General features: G+C 47.4%; 1 protein-coding gene across 4 annotated transcripts in view; it reads left to right on the top strand.

The window, feature by feature from the left end:
• Positions 1–7,276, top strand: part of TMEM61 (transmembrane protein 61) — a 33,775-nt gene extending 26,499 nt beyond the window's left edge. For all 4 annotated transcript variants that reach the window (XM_033915198.1, XM_033915200.1, XM_033915199.1 and 1 more), the window contains exon 3: positions 5,450–7,276. In XM_033915198.1, coding sequence (XP_033771089.1) covers positions 5,450–5,732 — 283 coding nt within the window. In that variant the 3' untranslated portion in view covers positions 5,733–7,276. The remainder of the gene's footprint in view (positions 1–5,449) is intronic.
• The last annotated feature ends 19,749 nt before the right edge of the window (positions 7,277–27,025 follow it).

The raw sequence follows: 27,025 nt of genomic DNA, 5'->3' as shown, positions 1-27,025 counted from the left end.
AGACATTAGAAAAGTGAACGCTTCCAGTGGGCCAAAAAGTGGGCGCATTCGAAATTCTTCTTCAATTTCAATATTTCTGTCGATCAGTGGCCTAGCTAGGGAGGTTGGTGCCTGGCATCGCTGTGCCCCTCCCCCGCCCCCGCACCGCTTGATTGTCACCCCCCCCCTCCCCCCCCCCCCCGTGCACCTCTTGAAATGCTTGCTGCTCGTGCCAGCCTTGGCTTCCTCCTGACGTCATGTCCTGGTTCCGCAACCAGGAAGTGACATCAGAAGAGAGCCAAGGCCGGCACGAGCAGCTGGTGGAAGATGCTGCTCGCGCCGGTAAACATTCTAAGAGGTGCACGAAGGGGGCGGACAAGAGGAGAGGCGCCCCCATGAAGACGGTCCCTAGACTGTCCGATCCCTCTCCGCTCCCCTTGCTATGCCACTGCTGTTGATCCTACATCAAACTTGTTTCCTTTCCGAAACAGGCCATAAGAATTGTCAACTAATCCTCAGATGCACCACTCCACGTTCAATTAGATTTCATAACTTTAAGCTTAATGTGCATTGTCTTCACCGGATCCTATTTTATAACTTTATTTATACTTTATCTTTTAGTTGTGGTCTCTCTTTCTTAGGGACTTCCTAAGAAAGAGAGACCACAATTAAAAGATAAGTTAAAACTATTTAAAATTATTTATAAAGTCAATAGAATAATACATAAAGTTATAAAATAGGATCCGGTGAAGACAATGCACATTAAGCTTAACGTTATGAAATCTAATTGAACGTGGAGTGGTGCATCTGAGGATTAGTTGACAATTCTTATGGCCTGTTTCGGAAAGGAAACAAGTTTGATGTATGATTATAGCTGAACGATTGTTGAATAAAGTTTACGACTAGGGTGCGGTGAGTTGGATTTTGTCACTGCTGTTGATCCAGCATTAAGCTCAGACTGTACAGTACACAGTATGAATGGGATCCCTGGCAAATGATATAATAGTATTGATTCTATACATACATTTTTGTTCTTGTCTGATCAAAACCTTATTGGCGTCTCCTCTTCTTTATGAGAGAATAACCCCCCTCCCCTCCGCAGAGCAAATCTTTAAGATATGTCATGTTACAGTGGTGATCTTCCTTCTAAAGCAACTTCAGTGTTACATAGTAACATAGTAGATGATGGCAGATAAAGACCCGAATGGTCCATCCAGTCTGCCCAACCTGATTCAATTTAAATTTATTTTTTTTATTTTTTCTTCTTTGCTATTTCTGGGCAAGAATCCAAAGCTTTACCCGGTACTGTGCTTGGGTTCCTACTGCCAAAATCTCAGTTAAAACCTACTCCAGCCCATCTACACCCTCCCAGCCATTGAAGCCCTCCCCTGCCCATCCTCTACCAAACGGCCATACACAGACACAGACCGTGCAAGTCTGCCCAGTAACTGGCCTAGTTCAATATTTAATATTATTTTCTGATTCTAGATCCTCTGTGTTCTTCCCACGCTTCTTTGAACTCAGTCACAGTTTTCCTCTCCACCACCTCTCTCGGGAGCGCATTCCAGGCATCCACTACCCTCTCCGTAAAGTAGAATTTCCTAACATTGCCCCTGAATCTACCACCCCTCAACCTCAAATTATTAGTGTTCCAACATCTCCACCTCCTACACTTTTAGCCATTTTTCCAATAGAGAACAATTGACTTGGACATTAGACTACGTAAATCATGTTCTTCATATTACCATCTGAATAGTGTCATATGGGTTTTTTTTGGTTTTGGATTAATAAATGGATCTAAGCCTGTGGGGTTCAGGGGTTCTTTTACTAAGGCATATTAACCAATTCACCCCCCTCTTTTACAAAAGCCAGCAGCGTGGGCCGGCGCAGTAAATTCTCCAGCGTCCATAGGAATCGAATGGGTGTTGGAGCATTTGCCGCACGATACTTGGCTGCGTGACTTTGTAAAAAAAGAGGGGGCCTTGGCGCACTAATGTTAGCATGCACTAAATGCTAAGAAGTCTATTTTATACCTATGGCTTCGGTGACGGGACTAAATCGCACGAGACAACGGCGCGCCAACAACTGAGCGCAGACAACTGAGTGCAAGGTTGATGGCATGCCGAAGAAAAGCACTATTTTAAAGAGCTCCAACGGGGGGTGTGGGGGGGAACCCCCCCCACTTTACTTAACAGACATTGCGCTGGCGTTGTGGGGGGTTTGGGGGGTTTCAAGTATAATGAGGGGGGTTACAACCCCCCAAACCCCCCACAACGCCAGCGCGATGTCTGTTAAGTAAAATAGGGGGGTTCCCCACCAACACCCCCCGTTGGAACCCTTTAAAATAGTGCTTTTCTTTGGCGCGCCGTCAACCTTGCGCTCAGTTGTCTGCGCTCAGTTGTCGGCGCGCCGTTGTCTCGCGCGATTTTGTCTATGAACCATGGGCTTCTTTGCATTTAGGGATCCTTTTACGAAGGTGCGCTAAGCGTTTTAGCGCACGCCAGCTGAAAATCTACCGCCTGCTCAAAAGGAGGCGGTAGCGGCTAGTGCATGCGGCAATTTAGCATGCGCTATTCCGCGCATTAAGGCCCCAGCGCAGCTTTGTAAAAGGAGCCCTTTGTGTATGCTAATCGTAGGGTTGTTCAAGCTTTAATCCTGAGTAGAGTGGACTATTGTAATTCACTTTACTTGGGAGTCGCTAAAGGGAAATTGAAGGCGTTGCAGATGTTAATTAATTCTGATGCTCGATTGATTATGGGGGTTCCAAGGAGTGCTCATATATCTCCTGTATTGAAACAATTACAATGAACATAAGAACATAAGCAGTGCCCAGAGGTCCATCGTGCCCAGCAGTCCGCTCACGCGGCGGTCCATCAGGTCCAGGACCTGTATAGTAATCCTCTATCTATACCCTTCTATCCCCTTTTCCTTCAGGAAATCATCTAATCCCTTCTTGAACCCCAATACCGTACTCTGTCCTATCACGCTCTCTGGGAGCACATTCCAGGTGTCCACCACCCTTTGGGTGAAGAAGAACTTCCTAGCACTGGTTCTGAATCTGTCCCCTTGGTTGCCAAAAAACAAAAGGAATTGACCCCGAAATATCCACAAAGAAGAAATCCAGAAAAAACCAAAAATCTCTGTGGATTGACGATGTTCCTAAATGGACTTTATTAGAAAGTGTCAAAGTTCCAAAGGTACACTGAAATCATCCACATAAAATAATTCCATCCACATAAAAATAAATCATCCACATAAGAGCCTTAAAGGACCTAGTCCGCTAGGGATACAGGACTCAACACGGTCCGCGTTTCGACAAAAAGTCTTCTTCAGGGGTCCCTGGGGGTCTTATAAAGGTGAGTACGTGGGAAACAATTGTATGGTGAGCCGGAAGTGAGACACTGCTTGTGTTTGCAACATTCTAGAGCTCAGACTGTGATGTCATAATGCCTCATTCCACCAATGCCTAAGCTCTGTCCTCATCTGCGCAAGCCTCAAACACTTCCTAAGTAGCAAAAATCAAAAGGAACTGACCCCAAAATATCCACAAAGAAGAAAATCCAGAGAAAACCAAAAATACTCTGTGGAGTGACGATGTTCCTAAATGAACTTTATTTGAAAGTGTCAAAGTTCCAAAGGTACACTGAAATCATCCACATAAAATAATTCCATCCACATAAAAATAAATCATCCACATAAGAGCCTTAAAGGACCTAGTCCGCTAGGGATACAGGATCCAACACGGTCCACGTTTCGACAAAAAGTCTTCTTCAGGTGTCACCTTTATAGGACCCCCAGGGACCCCTGAATAAGACTTTTTGTCGAAACATAGACCGTGTTGAGTCCTGTATCCCTAGCGGACTAGGTCCTTTAAGGCTCTTATGTGGATGATTTATTTTTATGTGGATGGAATTATTTTATGTGGATGATTTTAGTGTACCTTTGGAACTTTGACACTTTCTAATAAAGTCCATTTAGTAACATCGTCACTCTACAGAGTTTTTTTGGTTTTCCCTTGATTGCCAATGTAGCAAAGAGTGCATTTTAAGATTCTTGCAATCATTCATCAGACACTGTACCATGTCTCTCCAAGGGTACTACAAGAGATGTTTGAAATTTACCAATCTAGAAGAAATCGGAGATCTGAAAATACAATGAAATTGAGTTTGGTGGGTCGGACGTCTATTGTGCGCGTCAGGATTGGAGCATCAATGATGTCTGTGGCTGGTGTGAAACTTTGGAATGCCCTGCCTGGCACTCTGCGATTCTGTGCGGGATAGATCAGTTTTAAGAAAATGTTAAAAGCACAGCTTTTTGTCAATGCCTTCCTATGCTAATGTTTCCGTAGTCTCGTCAGATTTAAGACTTAGGCCTCCTTTTATGAAACTGCGATAGCAGTTTCTAGCGCGGGGGGGGGGGTTGCGCTGCTCCCGACGCTTATTGAGTTCCTATGAGCGTCGGGAGCGGCGCGGGCCATTCAGCGCGGCTCTCTGCGCTAGAAACTTGCTATTGCAGTTTCGTAAAAGAGGGGATTAGTGCAAAAGAATATTTTGCCTTGAACGTAACATTCAATGCTCTTCTACAATCTAATTGTTGAATCTATGATTTGACAATGTTTGTACTGGAAAAGGAAGAAAGGGAAAAAAAAGGAAGATACTATATCATTTTTCCTGGGAGGGATGGAAAATTTATGTTTGTCTATGGTTTGTGTCATATGATCAGCGACTAAAGGGCAACTAGGATAATATGCATGTAAGTAATGTGTAAACTGCATAGTTTTATGTGGTATATAAATTGTTAAATAAATATACCACATTAGCACGTGTAACCAATTGGCACTGTGACCTTCAGCCAATTAACAGTTGTTGTGTGATGGGTAGAGCTGAAGCCTAGGGGGCGCTACACATGTAAAGGATGCCTACATTAGGAGCCACTAGACACCCTAATCAAAGATGCCAAACCACACCTGTTCAGAATATGTGCACTTTTTTTAATTGGCTTAATTGGCGCGGTGATTGACCGCGCCAGTTTTTAGCCAATAAAAAAACATTTTTTAATTAACAATTAAGATTTGGGGTGTACCGCGAGATGCTGCCAAGGAGGAGAGGCGCGTCCTGTAGGCAGTTAGCCGGCACCCACGCCTCTTCTCCTCGCCAGTGCCTCTGCTCTTCCCTGTGCCTCTCCTGCTCCAGCACCCCCCCCCCCCCCTTCCACTGGCAGCTCAGGGCTACATCTGGAGGGCCTTTGTGCATGCACAGATGTCAGCGTGATGACATCACGCATGCGTGTGACATCATCATGCCAATGTCCATGCATTTCCGGGTGCCCTCCAGCTGCGGCCCGGAGTTTACTGTTTGCGGGACCCTGCCCTGGAACATGCAGGATTCTGTAGTATAAGCATCACTTCGCACTGTTTACTAAATGTTAAAGAGTTCTAGATTAACTGGCTTCTTTTTTTGTTTGTTTTCAGTCACATGGATGCTGGTGCAGGACCAGCCCGTGAGGAGGTCATGAACTGCAGCCTTGCATACCGCGCGCAATGTCTCGCGGCCCCTCGTGCTGCGAAAGAAGAGGACGTGCCACCCACATATCGCGCATTCAGTGAGGACACCGGTGCCAGTGGCCGCAAACGCAGCTTGTCAGACAGTGCACTGCTCAGAAGTACACGACCTGGGGCTGAGCCTGCGATGGCGACCGACGCCAGTGCTATGTATGCCACTCCGCCACCCAGCTATGAGACCCTGCACCTGTAACCGAATCAGCAGTCAGAGACTCAACAGAAGAGAGTGCGTGGTGCCACCTGGGATCTTATGAAGGGACGGTCCACTCTCAGCATCCAACTGATGGCAGGCAGCGGCATAGTAAGCGGGGGTGCCCCAGGTGTGGTCTTCCTCAGGCCTCGGCACCCCTCCTTCTCTCTGCCCCCCCTTCCCACTCTTCCACCCTGCCGCATGCCCCTTCCCCATACCTTTTTAAGTGTGGCGCAAGCAGCCACAAACTTGCTGCCAGCATCAGCTTTGGCGCCTTCTCTGATGTCTCTTCCGGGGGGGGGGGGAAGTGACTTCAGAGAGAGAGCTCTGAGGTCGACGCAGGCGGCAAGTTCGTCGCTGCTCGTGCCAAAGTTAGAAAGGTACGGGGGAAGAGCTGCGTCCGCGTGGTAGTGTTGGGGACGGGGAAGGGGGGCGGGAGAGGGGCGTCACTGCCCAGTCACCAGTCCCCTTGCTGCGCCACTGATTTCAAGTCAAACACAAGAGGCCTCGACTTGGGAGCTAAATTCTTCAGCTTCTGAGCACGGTGACTTGTGGCTTTCATTGCAGTTAGAGATGTGTTGTGAGAGTTATTATTTAACTTTTTAAACAACTTGGAAACCTGGTTTTATGAGAAGGGTTTTAGTCGGGGAGGTCTGTTTAATGTGGTTTAGTTGAAAGTGGGAGGGCGGAAGGGTTGTTTTTATTGTCAGTGTATATTTGAATTTATTATTGTAAAATGCTTCAGGTTGTTTGGTGAAGCATGATGTCAAATAAAGCCGTTAAACAATCTTAATAAGATGAAGTACGCTAGCGATACTGTAGCTCTGTGGTGGATGTACAATATACCATATATACTCGAATATAAGCCACTGCGAATATAAACTGAGGTAATCTTTTTCCCCTAAGAAGGGGGGGGGGGGGAAAGGTTGATTCGCATATAAACCAAGATTGTAAGCTCTACGGAGCAGGGACTGTCTCTTGAATGTTTTAATGAACAGCGCAGTGTACATCTAGGCAATGCTATAAAAATGCTAAGTAGGAGTAGTGACACTGCACGGGGCAGGAGCATAGGAGGATCGCTCTTGCCCTGGTTCACCACTGGGCCAGCAGAGCTTAAGGTAGGCCCGGGGAGAGGCCTGCAATGAGTTAGATGGGGGAAGACTCGAATATAAACTGGGACCCCCGTTTTGGGGCCATATTTTTGGCCCAACAATCTAGGTTTATATTCGAGTATATGTAGCAACTCTATTCTCTTGACCCTTCTTTGTTAAACTTTTCCTTAGCAATTTCCAGGTTCCAGGTGGTGAGATATACGATAGGGTTCCCCGACGTCCAGATTTCCCCGGACATGGCTTCCTTTTGAGGAAATGTCCAGGGGTCCGGATGGCTTTTTCAAAATCCGGCACTTTGTCCAGGTTTTGGAAAGCCTCCCGACAAAAATTTGCATCGGGAAGGGGCGTCGGCGCATGCACGGACGCAAACGTGGTGACGTCACTGCGCAGGCGTGATGTCATTGCATTGCGTCCGCGCATGCGTGGATGCCATCTGTGGGCGGGGCCTGGGGGGGGGGAGCTGAGATCTGCGAGGGGTTGGAGGGAAGAGATGCCAGACCTTGCAGCTCTTTATAAATATTGGGTCCAAACGTTTTGTATAAAATTGGGGTTCATAGACAACCCCGCGAAAGACAAAGGCGCACGCCGACAACTGAGCGCAAGACGGAGGTGCGCGCCGAAGAAAATTACAGTTTTTAGGGGCTCCGACGGGGGGTTTTGTTGGGGAGCCCCCCCTCCCCAGTTTACTTAATAGAGATTGCGCCGGCGTGTAAACTTAACTTTTTCCCTAAAAACAGGGAAAAAGTTAAGTTTTCAATAAAATGTGGGGGGTTACAACCCCCGAAACCCCCCACAACGCTCCCCCACAACACGGCGCGATCTCCACGCCCCCCCCGTCAGAGCCCTAAAAACAGTAATTTTCTGCGGCGCGTGCCTCCGTGCTGCGCTCAATTGTCTGCGCGCGCCTTTGTCCCGGTGCGCTTTTGACCTGACACCTAAAATTGGCTCTCTGCTGTGAAAAGGTTGCCGACCCCTCTGCTCTATACCGTGTATCTGAAAAGAGGGTGTGGCTAGGGGGGTCATATTGGAAGCGTTCCAAAATGTTGTGTGTTGAATTATAGAATTAGGTCGACTCACCCCTAAGTTAGGCATCTGCATTTATGCCTGCTTTCAGCCGGCATAAGTCCCACACCCATCTAAGCATGATTTTACTAAGTGTGCCCGTCTTTTATAGGATCATGCTCAGAGCTGATTTTTTTTGGGGGGGGGGCATGGAATTATGAGTGCCATTTACTGAATTTCCTCCTGAATGTGTGGCTTTCTCCGTGGTAACGTCTAGCACAGAGCTCTATTAAGGGGCTTTGTGATCATTTAGCAGTTACCACGTTAAGTGCAAACATAGAAATATGTCTGCCGATAAAGGCCCAAATGGCTCATCTAGTCTGCCCGGTTCATAGACAACAGCGCGAAAGACAAAATCGCGCACCGCCGCGCCACTCTAAATTACAGTTTTTAGGTGCTCCGACGGGGGGGTTTTGTTGGGGAACCCCCCCAGTTTACTTAATAGACATCGCGCCGGCGTTATGGGGGGTTTGGGGGGTTGTAACCCTCCACATTTTACTGTAAATTGAACTTTTTCCCTAAAAACAGGGAAAAAGTGAAGTTTTCAGTAAAATATGGGGGGTTACAACCAGTGTTCCCGCTAAGCTGCGTTGGCCTGCGCTCACGCACAAAATATTACATCGCAGCGCAAAGTTTCTCTTCACAGCGCACACACGCGTCGGTAAGGTAAGGGGACGCATTGGGGGGATTGCACTTCCCCACAATTGCCATGCTTCGGTTCCTCTTCTTCCTTCCTTCCTCCCCCCCCCCCCCCCCGCGGGACCCTGCGGCACCATCAACTCTTACTCCCTCTAATGTCGGCCCTGCAGCTCCAGACTTCCTCGCACCTTCTCCCCTCCCCCTTTGGATCGCTATTATTTTAAATGTTATAGCCGCGGAGCTGTATCCATCAGTGGAGATGTCTAACCTCGGCCTGCCCCGGAACTCTTACTGCAGCAGCCGCCCGTCTAGGCAGGAACAGGAAGTCACTGTTGCAGTAAGAGTTCCGGGGCAGGCCGAGGTTAGACATCTCCACTGATGGATACAGCTCCGCGGCTATAACATTTAAAATAATAGCGATCCAAAGGGGGAGGGGCGAAGGTGCGAGGAAGTCTGGAGCTGCAGGGCCGACATTAGAGGGAGTAAGAGTTGATGGTGCCGCAGGGTCCCGCGGGGGGGGGGGGAGGAAGGAAGGAAGAAGAGGAACCGAAGCATGGCAATTGTGGGGAAGTGCAGAGCTGCAGGGAAGAGTGTTGCGGTACCCAGCTGGAGGGAGAAGGAAGATGAGGGAGGGAATTAAAGGAGATGCCAGGGCTTGGAGCGTAGGAGGAAGGTATGCCAGTCTAAGGGAAAAGGAAGGGGGAGATGTGAGAGCATGGAGGGGGAGCGAAAGATGGAAGAAAAGGAAAGGAGAGAGATGCCAGAGAATCAGGGAAGGGGAGATACCAGACTATGAGGAGAGGTGTGGGAGAGGGAAGGCGAGGAGAGAGATGCCAGACCAATGGGGTGAAAGGAGAGATGGAAGGGGGAGGCATACAGTTTCTGGAAGGGGCATAGAAGGAGAGAAGATGCCATATAGGGGAAGAGAGACGGCAGACAGTGGATGGAAGGAAGAGAGTTACAAGAAGATGAGGAAAGGAGAAACCACAGAAGACAAAGGTAGAAAAAAATTTCTATTTATTTATTGCTTTAGGAGACATGTGTCACTGTTTCTGTGAAGCATTGTATGCAGAGTCCAGCTTCTTGCTGGTTCAATTTAACCTTTGTCTATGTATTTTTATTTTATCCCCCCTTTTACAAAACTGTGAAGCGTTTTTAGCACCAGCCTTGGTGGTAGCAGCTCTGATGCTCAGAATTTTATGAGCATCAGAGCTGTTACCTCCGTAGCTAAAATCCACACTACAGTTTTGTAAAAGAGGGAGGGGTTAGTTTGTGATTACATATTCCTTACTAGCCGAAGGTGTTTTCTGTGTTCTGTGTGTTCGAAAGACATGGTTTTCTGTTAGGATTGACGGTGTAGGATTGATCTGTGCTGGTCTGGCTTGTTTAGTTTTACAATGGGTGTATTGATGTACTGCTCACTGCAATATGTAAGATGCTGCCTTTTCCTAGGTACTCATGTGTGACGTGTGGTTTGTTACTAAAAATCATGTTTTTCTTACAGATGGGGGGGGGGGTGCCAAAAAATGATGGGCCCCGGATGTTACATATGCTAGGTACGCCACTGTATGTAAAGATACCAGAAAGCTGGCGTAGCAAAAACTTCTAAGTTTTGAGTATTTAACCCTCCCACAATCTCACGGGCACTCGTTTCAAGTTTATTGAGATTTTGATTTAAACGCAATATCAAATATTTTCAATGCGTATAACAAAAATAAATTTGGGGAAATAAATAAAACCATTTGAAGCTGCGCTGGCGTGCGCTGGCGCACAAAATATTACATCGCAGCGCACACGTTTCTCGTCACAGCGCACGATCGGAAGAGGCGTACGGCAGATGGCAGGGCGGCGAGAGGAGAATCGGGCGAGTTGGCTCATAACTTGCTGGCGCCCGATATTTTTGGCTCACGGTGAAAAAAGTTTGCTCACAACACCCGCCCGCTTAGAGGGAACACTGGTTACAACCCCCCACACCCCTCACAACGCCCCCACAACGCGGCGCAATCTCTATTAAGTAAAGTGGGGGGGTTCCTCCCCCACGCCCCCCCGTCAGAGTGCTAAAAACAGTAATTTAGAGCGGTGTGGCGGCACGCGCTGCGCTCAATTGTCTGGGCGCGCCTTTGTCCCGGCGCGCTTTTGACCTGACACCAGTCTGCCCAACTGCAGTAACCATGATCTCTTTTTCTGTCTGAGAGAGCCCAAGAGCCTATCCCAGGCCCTCTTGAATTCAGACACAGTCTCTGTTTCCACCACCTCTTCCGGGAGACTGTTCCACGCATCTATAGAAACAGAGAGAAGAGATTGATTTGGAGAGAAGAGGATTGATTTCCCCTTCCCCCCCCCCCTTTGGAAAAAGTTTTGGCTTATAATTTTTGCACTTTATAAAAGGGAATTCCAAGAGGCACTAACTCTGAGACAACTGAAGCACACTTTAAGATAAGTTTCAAGTTTATTAGGATTTTTATATACCGCCTATCAAGGTTATCTAAGCGGTTTATACAATCAGGTCCTCAAGCATTTTTCCCTCTCTGTCCCGGTGGGCTCACAATCTATCTAACGTACCTGGGGCTATGGAGGATTAAGTGACTTGCCCAGGGTCACAAGGAGCAGCACGGGGTTTGAACCCACAACCCCAGGGTGCTGTAGATCCAACCACTGCGCCACATTGGTGTTTGCAAAGATTGAGAGTCGGTGCCTTTCTCATAGTGGCATTAGTGGCACAAACACTTTTCTGAGCAGGCTTATCTGAATTTTTTAATGATTATTATGGAAAATAAAAAAAATGTAAGAGTTACAGCGTCAGAGCTGTTACTGCCACGGCTGGCACTTAAAAAAATATTCCCAGACTAATTTGATGTAGTATTATTTAATGCAAGTACTGGGGCGGACAATAAATAATAAGAGTCTATTGGAATTTCTTCTGATCTCAGATAATGTTTTGGTACACAGCAGAGACCTCCAAATTCTCATTTTGGTAAGGCTGCTTGTTTTGACCCTCATCTGCCCTCACCGGTGCTCCAAAAACAACAAAACTGTCCCTGAAACTCGGTCTTACAATTTGACTTACAACTTTTAGGGCTCCTTTTACAAAGGTGCGTTAGGGCCTTAACGTGCGGAATAGCGTGCGCTAAATTGCCACGCGTGTTGGCCGCTACCGCCTCCTTTTAAGCAGGCGGTAATTTTTTCGGCTAGCGTGCGCTAATCTCGTGCATACCTTAGTAAAAGCAGCCCTTAATTTCAGCCTCAGCCCATTCCTTCCAGGGGAATAGACCTAAAAGAAGAAAAAGAAAAATGCTGGCAGGGGTTGCCAAGGTGCATCCCTGTTGGTGGCCATCTTGGATCCAGCTTTGTCTTTGAATAAAAAGGCAGCTTGCTATCTGTATTTTATAGTTAGTTGTCTACAGTGAAAATGCTTTTATATCACCTCTTGCACAGAAAGGGATACAGATTCACAACCTATTAACCGTGTGTCCCCGAAAATAAGACACTGTCTTATATTAATTTGGGGTCCAAAAAACGCACTAGGGCTTATTTTCGGGGGATATCTTTTTTTTGTGTGTGTGTGTGTGTACAATGATCATCTGTCACCCATCCCCTTGTGCAGCATCTTTCTCCATCCCATCCCCCTGTGCAGCAGAACCCCGAAAGCAATCTCATTATATTGCGTTAGATCTAACCTAATCTAATCATTGTTCTTGTACGCCACATCTTCCCTATGAAATAGAGCTTTAAATGGTTAACAAATTACAGATCATCCTTAAACAAACTGAATTTCAGATGTCAGAACATTTCTGAAATAAAAAGTCAGAGATCTTTGTGGAATCCCCCTTGCAGCAGAACCCCGACCTCGCCAACCCCTCCCTCTGCGCAGCATCTTTTCATCTTTCCCTCCCATCCCCCCATGCAGCAGAACCCCGACCTCGCCAACCCCTCCCCCTGCACAGCATCTTTTCATCTTTCCCTCCCATCCCCCCATGCAGCAGAACCCTGACGACCCTCCCACTGCGAAGCCGACATACCTCAGTTTCAAACAGCAGCGGCAGCAGCACAAAATAGGCTGCTTCGCGGCCTTCCCCGCCAGGGCTTTCCCTGTGCCGCGTCACTCAGAGCCCCTATGAAGGAGAATCTCTGATTACCAGTCACTTGCTGTTATATTTTTTCTCCTATAACTGGGCGCATGGGAGTCTAGTAACAGTGATGAACATTCAGAGACAAGAGTAAAGCTGCCAACTGGATCTAGATTCGCAGGACAGGGTTGATCCAGTCCTGGGTTTACCCCAATGCATGCTGAGACTTGAAAGCTTGCTTTTCCTGAGAAATGTAATGGGAAAATCAGAGCTACAAGTCCCTGCATGCAATGGGGTAAGCCCAGGGCAGGATTAATTCGTCGAGGGCCCCTAGGCACACAAGTACACTGGACCCCCCTGCCCCGCCCCACCATGCACCTAGGCGGAAACAGGAAGCTGTATCAGAGGGAAGCTTTGGGCAAGCAGCACCGCTTGCACAATTACAGTTCCCAATGCCTTTCTTACCCACGTTGCTTGCTTGTCTTGCCGATCGATGCTGGAGGGGCCCATTGCTGTTTGGAAAAAACAATGTTGATGCCCTCCTTCATCGGGCCCCCCTGACCATTTCGGGCCCTAGGCACGTGCCTACTGGGCCTATTGGTTAATCCTGCCCTCGGTAAGCCCATAACTGGATCAACCCTGTCCTGCGAATCTGGATCCAGATGGCAGCCTTAGACAAGAGGTTAAATAGACAACTGGCCTGAATGGCTTATTCCAAACTGGAAGATTTTTGTGCCAGTAAAGAGAGAGTTGATAATCCTACAGCTGGGGATATCCAACTCTCTTCATAAGAGATTTTGATGTCTAGTCCCCTAAATCTGTGGAAGTATGTGACGGGGCATAGCCACGGGTGGGCCTAGGCCCACCTAATTCAGGCTCAGGCCCATCCAGCAGCTCTGTGCCCTTGACAGCGCTGTGGTGGGAGCAAGCGGGGCTTGGTCCCGCATCTCTCTCCCCCTTCTTTCCTTAAGAAAGGGTTGCCGGCAATGGCAGCGATCCTCACGCGCTGCCTACGGCTAATCCAGAAGTTTCTCTTCTGCCACGTCCTGCCCCCCCCCCCCCTCCCGACAGCTTCCTGTTTTTGTCTGAGCAGTACGGGTTTTTGAGTTAGGCGCCTCTTTATGAATCGGGACCCGTTATGCTCTGATACTGGCGCCTAACCGTAGGCGTAGAGCAAGAAGTGCGCAGGCCATCAGAACTGGGACCAGCGATTCTTTACTCAGTGGAAGACCAGGGGTGTGAACACAAGTGTTTCATTTGAAATTTGGGACAATTATCTTTTAAGGAGAAATCAGGTGAAAGACGACTAAAGACCCCCTGAGGCAGGCTAAAAGCCGAAACACTGGCAGAGTCGGATCTTTTACTGACTAAAGAATCACTGGCTCTAGTTCTCTTCACCTGTGCACTCCTTGCTCCTTGTGAATTCTGATCCCTTTCTTCACGTTGGATTTAACTTTAGGCATAAATTGGGGACGCCTTTTTGTTAGGATTCTGAGCACCACCTACAGATGCTTAGGTGATGCTGAGCATGGTTCTATAATGTGCTCCTACGTTTTATAGAATCGGTGCTGATATCGCACCTAACTTGGGCCAGAGTGCCTAAATGTCCAAGACCCAGCCATCTTTGTTATCACGGAACACTGCACACTTCAACAGTTTCACCCCAAAAGAGGTTTGCTGGAAACGTGGCGTGGCGAGGGCGAGAGGTGCCCGGGGCAATGGCACCCCTCCCCCACCCTCTTCTCCACCCCACCCCCCATCCGTTCCTTCCCCACCCCCTCCTGCCATGTGCACACCCCACTCCCTTTCCCCGCACCCTTTCAATGCCCCCGGCGTGAGTAACAACCCCAATCTGCCGCCTGCACCGGCGTTGGCTCCTCCCATGATATCACCCCTAGGTGCAGGTCCAGGAAATGACATCAGAGAAAGAGCCGCCGGCGGTGTGAGCAGCAGGCCAGGGCTACCGCCCGCGCCAGGAACGCCAAAGAGGCACGGGAGAAAGGATGGGGCAGAGAGGACCCCCCCTTACTATGCCACTGGCTGGAAACCAGAAGTAGGGGGGGCCTAGTGATGCAAAGAAAATCAGATGGGTGCCACTAAAAAGTAACTATATAAAGTAAAAAGATATTATATTACTCATTACTGAAAGATATAATATATTACAGTTATTTCATTACATTTGCATGAAAGTAATTGTTACTCACTACTTTTAAAAGTAATATATTACCAGTAATATCTTACTCTGAATTCAAAATGGCTCCCCACCCCCACCAGGCTGTAATACTTTTTGTCAGATTGGTTAAGAATTGTTCAAAGCTGCGTTTGGACTACACAGGTCTCTTCTTTAGGCGTCTGCATAATCTCATCTTTGGATCATTCTTGTACTGAGTCATTAATTAAGTCTTGCGCTCTGCAATTCTGTTTTCTGCAGTACCATTAGGGTTGGCAATGGAGGATTCAAAGGCAAAAATATAATGCAGTTACTTTCTTCTTTTACCCCTTATTGAGCGGCTGTGAGTCCTTGCAGGATTTTGAGGAGGGTTGGGAGAGGTTGAGGAACGGAGATCTCCCTTCTTGAGTTTCCACATGGGGGAGCTCTCACACTGCAACGACAGTAAAATTCAGTGTCGGCCTGCCATTGCTGCAAAAGATTTGAGGAAGGTGATTTTCAGGGCTTTTTTTCAGGGGGTTCTTGGAGGTAGAAACATAGAAATAGACGGCAGATAAGGGCCCACGGCCCATCCAGTCTGCCCACCCTAATGTCCCTCCCCTACCTTTGCCCTGTGAATAGATCCCATTTGGCCTTAAAATCAGGCACGCTGCTGGCCTCAATCACCTGTAGTGGAAGACTATTCCAGCGATCAACCACCCTTTCAGTGAAAAAGAATTTCCTGGTGTCACCTCGTAGTTTCCCGCCCCTGATTTTCAACGGTACTGAGGATATTTGGCACTTTTTCCATTGCCTGCTAAAATTGCCCCATTTTTCCTAAGGACAGGGTGGGCCACCTCCGGCGATAGTATGACAAGATGAAAGAGCAAGCGGATTGTTTTTATTCACTGACCCACAAGTTACAACCGATGGTGAAAGTGGTCCCCGTTCACGTTTATGCACCTTTGGAGCAATACTGCTTGCACCTCTTCAACGGCGAGTTTTCCTACGAGTTCATCCAGGGTATGTGGATTGTTGGCGTACACTTTCTGCTTTAAATTTCCCCCCAGACGAAAATTGTGAATTGATTTCCGGGGGGATAATTGCAATCCACTGCCGATTTCTTCACGTTTGCGACAGAGCCGGTTTGACGCCATTTCCGAACCAGACTCTGAATGCAACGTTCAGCTGGTGGTTTCGCTCCTGGGCACTTGCCGGCGAAGACCTCTTGTGTTTCTGTAATCGATCCGCTTCGCACATAGCCTTCCACAATCACTATTCGCTGTTCCAGGGCGAACACCATCTTTCTGGCACCGGTATTAGGGGCGGGCTACTTTCCCGTGGCCCACCCTGTATTAAGATCCCAGGCTCTGCACTAGAGGTCTGCACGGGAACGGGGATCACGGGAATCCCATGGGAATCCCCCCTAACCCACGGGACACCCACAGGGATCCCTCTCTGGCCCACGGGACTCCCATGGGGATGGAAGGCTTTGGAAGCAGGGTTCGTCCATATAATATAATGGACATGTCAGCCTTTGTAAAAGAGGGGGTTTATAAGTTAATTACCTGAACAGAAACCAAAAAAAAGGGTTCCACCAAAGAGATTCCACAAGGAAAACAGCAGCGCAAACACAAAATAAACTGTGAAATTGATGATCCTGTCAGAAGTAATTGCTGCTTTTTATGGGGATGTGCGTGGATGGAGGTAATTCCTTGTGGGGACAGGTGGGGACGGGGACGATCCTGACGGGGATGGGTGGGGACGGAGAGAAACCTGGCGGGGATGGGTGGGGATGGAGAGGATCTTGGCGGGGACGGGTGGGGACGGAGAGGAATCTGGCGGGGATGGGTGGGGTCGGAGAGGATCCTGACGGGGACGGGTGGGGACAGAGAGGATCCTGGCGGGGATGGGTGGGGATGGAGAGGAATCTTGTGGGGACGGGTGGGGATGGAGAGGATCCTGATGGGGATGGGTGGGGACGGAGAGGATCCTGACGGGGCGGGTGGGGACGGAGACGATCCTGACGGGGACGGGTGGGGATGGAGAGGATCCTGGCGGAGATGGGTGGGGATGGAGAGGAACCTGGTGGGGACGGAGAGGATTCTGGCGGGGATGGGTGGGGATGGAGAGGAACCTTGCGGGGACGGGTGGGGATGGAGAGGATCCTGACGGGGATGGGTGGGGATGGAGAGGAACCTTGTGGGGACGGGTGGGGATGGAGAGGATTCTGGCGGGGATGGGTGGGGATGGAGAGGATCCTGACGGGGCGGGTGGGGACGGAGAGGAATCTGGCGGGGACGGGTGGGGACGGAGAGGATCCTGGCGGGGACAGGCGGGGATGGGTGGGATTTCTGTCACCGCGCAATTTTCTACTCTGCACACTAGTGCTGCCTTTTCATAGATCCTCTGACTGGTTGCAGGAGACCTGGCTATTGTGGGGTAGGTCCTTCAGTGATTTTTCTACCCCCAGAAGGATAACCTGGCACCTCTTTTGCTAGAAAAAATGTACTGGTGATTTCTAAGACAAGCAGGATAAACGAATAACCATGGTCAGTCCTACTTAGGGTTATCAGACATCTGGAGTTCTCTGGACATTTCCTCCTTTTTGAGGATATGTCCAGGGGTCTGGACGGCTTTTCAAAACCCGGGCAGAGAGGAGGAGGAGGAGTGCCGTGCCCTTAGCAAGATGAACCGCCCCCTCCCCCGCCTCTCCTGCCCTCCCGCACTATGCCACTGCGTGTAACTGTACATTGCTGTCATTTTGGTGACATGTTAGCCGTTAGCACTGTTAGTGGCTAACGGCAACATGTGTAGCTGTGAGGAATCACGTGTGAGCAAGCGGTGCAGGAGGGGGTGTGAGGGTTTCATTGATCAGTTACAGGAGTGGGAAAACCAAAAACAAGTCACTTAATCCCCCCCCCCCCCCCCCATTGCCCCAGGTACGTTAGATAGATTGTGAGCCCGCCGGGACAGACAGGGGAAAAATGCTTGAGTACCTGAATAAATTCATGTAAACTGTTCTGACCTCCCCTGGGAGAATGGTATAGAAAATTGAATAAATAATCAAGCTTCAGCCTCTGATCACTAGAGCTGGTACTGTGACATCACAATGCCTCATTCCACCAATGCCTAAGAGCCAACCTCAGTGATGTCACAATGGCTTGACTGTCCTGTACTTGTCTCATTTTTGCTACATTTTGCTTTCTAGAATGGCCTGCGCTGGCGTGCGCTGGCGCACAAAATATTAGGTCGCAGCGCACAAGTTTCTCGTCACAGCGCAGGACCGGCAAGATTGACTCATTTGAACTTCTGCAAGATCAGCATCGGAAGCGTGCGCTGGGCCGGAGAGATCTTGGGGAGCCTCCGACAGTGGCTTTCTCCCCTCTCTGCAGCTCTCCTTTACTTCCCAGCGCAGCGATTCACGAAGGCAGCCTCGGGGCTTTTGCTGAGTCGCGGCTGCCTCTGATGATGCAACTTCCTCTTTCCTCAGAGGCGGCGCGACACAACAAAGGACCCGAGGCTGCCTTCGTGAATCGCTGCGCTGGGAAGTAAGAAGAGCTGCTGGGAGGGGAGAAAACCACTATCAGTCTGGGAAGCTGCTGGGCAGGGGAAAAAAGGGACAGCTGCTACTGGAAAGGGAGAAGGAGAGATGCTTCTGGGAGGGGAGGAGGGAAAGGAATCTGGGAAGCTGCTGGGCCAGGAAAAAAAAGGGACAGCTGCTACTGGAGAGGGAGAAGGAGAAGGAGAGATGCATCTGGGAGGGGAGGAGGGAAAGGAATCTGGGAAGCTTCTGGGCCAGGAAAAAAAAGGACAGCTGCTACTGGAGAGGGAGAAGAAGGAGAGATGCTTCTGGGAGGGGAGGAGGGAAAGGAATCTGGGAAGCTGCTGGGCAAGGAAAAAAAGGGACAGCTGCTACTGGATAAGGAGAAGAAGGAGAGATGCTTCTGGGAGGGGAGGAGGGAAAGGAATCTGGGAAGCTGCTGGGCTAGGAAAAAAAGGGACAGCTGCTACTGGAGAGGGAGAAGGAGACGGAGAGATGCTTCTGGGAGGGGAGGAGGGAAAGGAATCTGGGAAGCTGCTGGGCTAGGAAAAAAAGGGACAGCTGCTACTGGAGAGGGAGAAGGAGACGGAGAGATGCTTCTGGGAGGGGAGGAGGGAAAGGAATCTGGGAAGCTGCTGGGCCAGGAAAAAAAAGGACAGCTGCTACTGGAGAGGGAGAAGAAGGAGAGATGCTTCTGGGAGGGGAGGAGGGAAAGGAATCTGGGAAGCTGCTGGGCTAGGAAAAAAAGGGACAGCTGCTACTGGAGAGGGAGAAGGAGACGGAGAGATGCTTCTGGGAGGGGAGGAGGGAAAGGAATCTGGGAAGCTGCTGGGCCAGGAAAAAAAAGGACAGCTGCTACTGGAGAGGGAGAAGAAGGAGAGATGCTTCTGGGAGGGGAGGAGGGAAAGGAATCTGGGAAGCTGCTGGGCTAGGAAAAAAAGGGACAGCTGCTACTGGAGAGGGAGACGGAGAGATGCTGCTGGGAGGGGAGGAAGGGAAGAGAGTTACTGCTGGACAGGAGGCTGGGAGAAAGAAAGAAAGGGGGCAGGCAGGGAAACAGAAGGAAAGAAGAGAAACAGAAAAAAAGAAAGAAAGGTCAGGGAGAGAGGAAGAAAAAGTTGGGGGAGGGAATGAGGTGTGGAGGAGAGAAAGCATACAGGCTGATAGAAGGGAAGAAAGATTGGATGCACAGTCAGAAGAAGAAAGTGCAACCAGAAATCACCAGACAAGGTAGGAAAAATGATTTTATTTTAAATTTAGCAAAGTGGAGGCAGTATTACCACAGTTTTCAAAGGAATTTGCCCAAATAACTTAATAGTTAACTGGGTAAATTCCCAGAGATGAAAACTTCCCTTCACTTACTATGCACAGTTCTGAATTTATATCTGCTGTCTATATTTTACAATATGGTCCCCTTTTACTAAACCGCAATAGTGGTTTTTAGCGCAGGGAGCCTATGAGCGTCAAGAGCAGTGCTGGGCATTCAGCGCAGCTCCCTGCGCTAAAAACTGCTATTGTGGTTTAATAAAAAGGATGGAGGGTATATTTGTCTATTTTTGTATGCTATAAAAACCAAATACAGAGAGAGACTGAGAGCTGTTGACGAAGAGCTACGTGTGTGTCTTTCTTCCATTCCAGCCAGAATATCAGCTTTGTGTTCAGCCAAACAGGCCCAGGTTTCGCACTGAATAAAGTATTTTATAATTTTTATAATTTTTATTTCATAATAAAGTAATTATAAAATACTTTCTTTGTGTTTATTTGATTCCTATTCAAGAGAATTACTTTATATATAGTCAATATAGGCAGAGAGTTAAATTTTTTAACATTTTCTAATGGTGGTGTGCCTCGTGATTTTTTTCATGAAACAAGTGTGCCTTTGCCCAAAAAAGGTTGAAAAACACTGGTCTAGAAATTGAAAGCATCAAACGTATTGTCTTCTGGACTGTTTTTAATTTACAGTTTACACATATGGATGTAACAGACATAACTACATTTGTTGTAAAACATTTATTAAGATATCATTTCATCCCTACAATTTCTGTGTTCTTAAAAATATTATTTAACGTTATTTAATTTAGCGTGTAGGCCTAAAATTCCTTTGAATACCTCGTCCTCATGTATCAGCAACTTTGACAACATATTTATTTGGCTCATAACTTGCTGGCGCCCGATATTTTTAGCTCACAGTGAAAAAAGTTTGCTCACAACACCCGCCCGCTTAGAGGGAACACTGCTCAGCACCCTGCTCCTTGTGACCTTAGGCAAGTCACTTAATCCCCCCAGTGGCCCAGGTACATTAGATTTTGAGCTCACTGGGACAGACAAGGAAAAAATGCATGAGTACCTGAACAAATTCATATAAAACTATTTTGAGCTCCCCTGGGAGAACAGTATAGAAAATTGAATAAAAAAAAAAAAAAAGCTTAAGAATCTCTGCCCTGGAGCAGTGGCATACCAAGGAGGGCAGGGAGCTCGGGGAGGCTAAAGCAGTCACAGTTCTGCGGTCCGCCTGTGTGTGGCTGGGGCCCCGGGACCAAAAATCTAGTAACCCTACCTCCTCCTCCTCCCCCCACTTATCCAAAGTATGACGGCAGCAGCAGTGGCGGTAACCGCTGTAGCCGTTCGCACTCGGTGTCTAAATGCGCTTTGCGTGGGTTTCCAAACTGGTCTGAGACCCCACAGGTGACGGGGGCATGGAATTTGAGTGCCCATTGAATCATAAGCCTCACGCTGTCTGCCACCATTGGGTAGAGGTCGTAGTAGAGGTGCGGCGTGAGGGGGGAGCAGTCCTGTTTCTAATAATGCGACCCTATTTGGGGGTCCAGATCCTCAGTTTTAGGAATACCTGGTTGATGTGATCTTATTCCTCTGTACATTGATTAATGAGATTAATCCTGCTCTCTGAAATTCTTCGCCTCTTTACCTTCACTCAGAAAAATCATCTGTCACCTTCAAGGCACAATTAAAGGCATACGACTTCTCTTTGGCCTTTAGCTCTTAACTTACTTCCTCCTCCTGAGGCTCCTTTTTTTTCTTTGTGGGCAGATTTAAATTCTTTGTTACCTCCCTTACCACATTATTCGTCCCTTTCCCCAACATTTTTATTTTTGTTGTAATCCCTGATTCCCTCTTTCTTCATGTTCTCAATTGTTTTCCTTTACGTTTTGTCTTCTTTCTGTTCTTACCCTATTTAAGTTGGGGGATTTTGGGTTTTTTAAAATGATTTATTGTAAACTGCTTCAATTTTGCCTTCTGGTTTTATATTTGTGGTACAGTACTCCTCCAAAATTCGCAGGGGTTCCGTTTCACGGACCCCCGTGGATTAAAAAAACAAAAACGCAAATGCGGTTTTTCGCCTGTGAAAAGGCAGGGGAGGCAGGAGAGGGCAGATGGAGTGCCGGTGAGTGATGAAAATCGCTCGCGGTCTGCTTCCGACTGCCTCTTCCTGTAGTAAAGTCAGGCTACACCAATCAGGAGCTGCTTTGACACGCAGCTCCTGATTGGTGTAGCCTGACTTTACTACAGGAAGAGGCAGGGTCAGAGCAGACCGCGAACGATTGGGTCCGCGAACCATGAATTCGCGGGGGAACACTGTATATTAAATAAATTGAACTTGAATCATGTAATTTAACAGGGGCATTTGTGATACAACATCCCAATCCAAGTTTGGATGTTTTGTGGCACGTTAACAAAGATGATCATTTTCAAAACAGAAAAACATCTCTCTTTATGTTTCAAGAATAGCCATTTCTCAGATGTGCTTCTCCTTAGTGAGTCTGTCTTTTTGAACCATTTGTGGAAAAAAATAAACACATCCAAAAGAAAATTGCGCAAAACAAGCCACTGGGATGTAGGCGGGGCCAGCATTTTTAGTAGACTGGCCACACAGACATCCCTGCAGAACAGTGGGACAACCCCTGAGACATTGCAGTGAACTTCACATAAAAAGTCCCAGGTACACATTTCACTATAACCCCCTTACAGTGTTTGGTGAGTAGAGAATGATGGGGACAAATTTCCCCCGTCCCTGCGGGAACTCATTTTCCCATCCCGGTGAGCTCTTTTCCTGCCCCTGCTCCATTCCTGCATGCTCCGTCCTCATCTGCACAAGCCTCAAACACTTGAAAATCCTAAGTATCAACATTCTAGAGCTCAGAGTGTGATGTCATAATGCCTCAGCTCTGTCCTCATCTGCACAAGCCTCAAACACTTGAAAATCCTAAGTAGCAACATTCTAGAGCTCAGATTGTGATGTCATAATGCCTCATTCCACCAATGCCTAAGCTCTGTCCTCATCTGCACAAGCTTCAAACACTTGAAAATCATAAGTGTTCGAGGCTTGTGTGGTTAAAGCAGAGCTTACAGGAATGGGGCAGGGACAGAGACAAAACTCGTGGGGACGGGACGGGGAAATTGAGTTTCTGCGGGGATGGGGAAAAGTTTGTCCCCGTGTCATTCTCTAAACTCTAGAAATCAAAATGTAGTAAAAGTGAGCCAAGTACAGAACAGTCAAGTAATTGTGACATCACTGATGAGGTTGGCTCTTAGGCATTGGTGGAATGAGGGATTGTGATGTCACAATACCAGGTCTGGCTATCAGATGCTGAAATTTTTCATACAGTTCATTTATTTGATTTTCTATACTATTCTCCCAAGTAGAGAATGACACGGGGACAAATTTTTCCCTGTCCCTGCGGGATCTCATATTCCTTGTCCTATCCCATTCCTGTAAGCTCCGTCCTCATCTGCACAAGCCTCAAACACTTGAAAATCATAAGGGTTTGAGACATGTGTGGTTAGGGCAGAGCTGACAAGAATGGGGCAGCGACAACGACAAAAACTCACAGGGATGGGTTGGGGAAATTGAGTTCCTGTGGGGCAAATTTGGCCCTGTATCATTCTCTAATAGTGAGCCCTCCAAATCCACCCACAACCTACTGAACCCAACTGTAAACCACACCAATAGCTCTTATCACCTGTATGTAGATACAGTGGGATTTGGGTGGGTATTGGAAGGCTTTCATAGTCTACCATAAATGTAGTACTTAGAGTGGGCTACGGGCCTATGTCCCCCATCTCTATGGTTGACTACCCCACCCACTAGACTACTCCAGGAACCTGCTTGCTGCTTCACTAGGACTGGCCATAACATCTGAAGTTATCATATGGGGGGATGGGAGGGGGGTCATTGACCACTGGGGGAGTGCAAGGGGGATCGTGCCTTCATCCCTTCAGTGATCATCAGGTCAGTTTGGGCACCTTTGTTGTTCAAACAGGTCTAGCCCTAAACGTGCAAATTGCGCCCTGGTTGTTTTCTAAAAAGTTTGATTATTGCATATAACGCGCAAATCATAAGCCCACCCTAACCACACCTCCAACGTGCCCCTTTCATATTAGATGCACCGCAGACAACCACCTGCCAATCAAGTGGAGAAGGCTTCATCTAAGGCAAAACCAATGTTAGGTTGTATCCGCAGAAGTTTCGTCAGCCGGAAGCCTGAGGTCATCATGCCGTTATACAGAACCATGGTGAGACCACATCTGGAATATTGTGTGCAATTCTGGAGGCCACATTACCGTAAAGATGTGCTAAGAACAGAGTCGGTTCAGCGGATGGCCACCAGTATGGTCTCGTGGTTCAAGGATCTCTCATACGAAGTGAGGCTGAACAAATTGCAGCTCTACTCTCTCGAGGAACGTAGGGAGAGGGGAGACATGATTGAGACATTTAAATACATCACCGGACGTATCGAGGTGGAAGAAGATATTTTCCTTCTCCAAGGACCCTCAGCCCCAAGAGGGCATCCGCTTAAACTCAGGGGCAGGAAATTTCATGGTGACACCAGAAAGTATTTCTTCACCAAAAGAGTGGTTGATCATTGGAACAAGCTTCCGATACAGGTAATCGAGGCCAACAGCATGCCAGATTTTAAGGATAAATGGGATGCCCACGTGGGATCCCTAAGAGGGTGGAGTTAAGGATGGGTCATTAGGCGTGGGATCTCCAGGAGAGCAGACTTAGGGGGTGGGTCTGTGGAGTGGGCAGACTTGATGGGCTATGGCCCTTATCTGCCGTCATTTTTCTATGTTTCTATGGAAATCTGTCCAGAAGATGGGTTTTGAAAATAGCGAATAGGAAGGGTTTGACGAGAAAAATGTCCATCTGCCCCTGTAGGCCACTTTTTGGATGGTTCTCTTGCGTGAAAATGAGCCAATCCAATCCAATCCTTTGGTTTTATATACCAGTTCATCCCTCATAGAGGGCTCGATTCAGTTTACAAATCTTCAAGATCATAACAAAAGAGAATCATGATTGACAGATAAAAGATGATTAATTTGACACGGATGAATTTTTTTAGAGACTTCTGAAATAAGTGAGTTCTTAACTTTTTTTTTTTCTCAAAATGATGATCATTGAGAGAGGAGTCTAATCTCAGACGGAAGTTCATTCCAAATCTTTGCAAATAAAAAGGTAAATAGTGTTAATCCATGAAGTGGCCATGTATCATATCTCCTACCACGCTGCCATTTGGGACAAAGATTTTAGGCAGCTGTTTACCATTTCATTTTCCTATTTAGGAGACACTTGAAAACCTACTTGTTTTCTAGGTTTTTAGGCAATTAATTTCATCTTCATTCCTTGTCACATTTTATTAGTCTTTTGTAAACTGCATAGAACTGCAAGGTTATGCGATCTAGAAACTGATTTTATGTTATGTTATACAGCATTTGTGCACCAAAGCCACTTTGCAGAGCTGGCATGATCAATACTATATCGAATGGCGAAAAAATGCCTACTTGTGACCATCTCTAGGACCATCTTGTGACCATCTCAAGGAAAAGGTCACTAAAGTCACCAGAAACAAAAATGAACTTGCAATGGATTCAGCTGAGCAAGCAATTTCTAATACAACAGTTCAAACACCGTCATTTTATGTGGAAAAATTCAAAAGTTACAGAAGTTCAAACAACCACTGCGCTGGCGTGGAGTTGGAGAGGTTGTAACCCTATGTAATGTTATATTGTAACACTGTGAACGTTAAACTGTAACCCATTCTCAGCTCTCTGGGGCGAACGGGATTTAGAATTAAGAAAAAGAAAGAAATGTAATTTTTTCGATCCATGGTATGAAAAATCAGCCTCTACTTTAGTCAACTTTGCCCAGAGATGTTCATATTTTATAAAAGGGAATGTGGTTCATAGTCTAAAGCGTGCGAGGACAAAGGCGCGCCGACAACCGAGCGTGGACAACTGAGCGCAGGACTTCATCGTGCCGAAGAAAAACCTTATTTTAAAGGGCTCCGACGGGGGGTGTTGGTGGGGAACCCCCCCCCCACTTTACTTAATAGAGATCGTGCTGGCGTTGGGGGGGTTTGGGGGGTTGTAACCCCCCTCATTATACTGGAAACTTAACTTTTTCCCTGTTTTTTAGGGAAAAAGTTAAGTTTTCAGTATGTGGGGGGTTACACCCCCCCCGCCCCCCCAACATGGCAGTGTGAGGCAGCGTGATCCCTATTAAGTAGAGTGGGGGGGGGTTCCCCCCCACATCCCCCATCAGAGCCCTTTAAAATACGGGTTTTTTTCAGCGCGATTAAGCCCTGCGCTCAGTTGTCTGCGCTCGGTTGTCGGCGCGCCTTTGTCCTCGCGCGCTTTTGACCCGTCACCAGGGAATGTGTGCCTTATGAGATTTAGGATTGGCGAAAAGAAATAAAAATTGCGAAACATGGTACTATGTTGGGGGCGGCGAAAAGAAGACGTAATTGTTTATTTCACACGAATAAGCTGAATAGAAGTGAAATGACCACTTGAAAGATTAAGATGAAACAAAAATAAATAAATAAATAAATAAAAGCATTAATTACTTCAATACAATGTGAATAGGAGGGGGAAAGGGGGAAAGGAGATGTGGGGCAGTAGGGAGGTTGATATGGGTCTTATGGAAATATATTTTGGAGGAATGATAGAAAATATGTATGAAAATATCATCATTGTGAATCTATTTGAAATGAAATCTATTTGTATTATATTATATTTAATTATTTCCTTCAATAAAATGTTATAAATTAAAAGATCTTTCTCTTACATTTTGGAGTCAGATGACGACAGCACCCTCGGGGGACCCTTGATAAAGCATTTCATGCGAAACATGTCGGGTCAGACTCCTGAGTTTTTGGCTGTGATTCAAGTTGAATAACACAAGCTAAGTAACATTTAACAAGCGGACAAATGTATAAACACCAGCACTTTATATTTATTGAAGTATTTATTTGAATGATAACACAATATAGTAGAATATTATAAAATAAGGACGGCCAATGATGAAGCGCCACATAAACCTTCCCGCAATGAGATAACATTTTGCGGTGGAGTGGTGGGGCTGAGGCTTCCTTTTAAAAGCAGACTACTATATATAGTCCAGGTTGCAGCACATTTCTACAGGATGGTATTTGTGCATATAAATCCATAAATTAAAAGCAAGCATGATGTCCAAACCAACAGCGAATATAAATACGTCCCAAGGATAGGTCAGAACCGATGAATATGAGGGGAAGGGGTTGGGGGAGGGGGGGGGAGCAGCCTGCAGGTATGACCTATGCAAGAGCTTCCCGATCCTTGTGTTTCTGCACTTCCTAGGCATGCCCAGAATTTGCCCTGCATATTTTATGCCTGCAGGGAAGGTTACAGCTAGGTGTGCAGCCCGGCTTCAGTGGAGTGTGAAT

The sequence above is a fragment of the Geotrypetes seraphini genome, chromosome 12, assembly GCF_902459505.1.
Source record: "Geotrypetes seraphini chromosome 12, aGeoSer1.1, whole genome shotgun sequence".
Lineage (NCBI taxonomy): Eukaryota > Metazoa > Chordata > Amphibia > Gymnophiona > Dermophiidae > Geotrypetes > Geotrypetes seraphini.
Note: the sequence above shows the minus strand (reverse complement) of the source record. Positions and strands in the feature narration are given on the sequence as shown.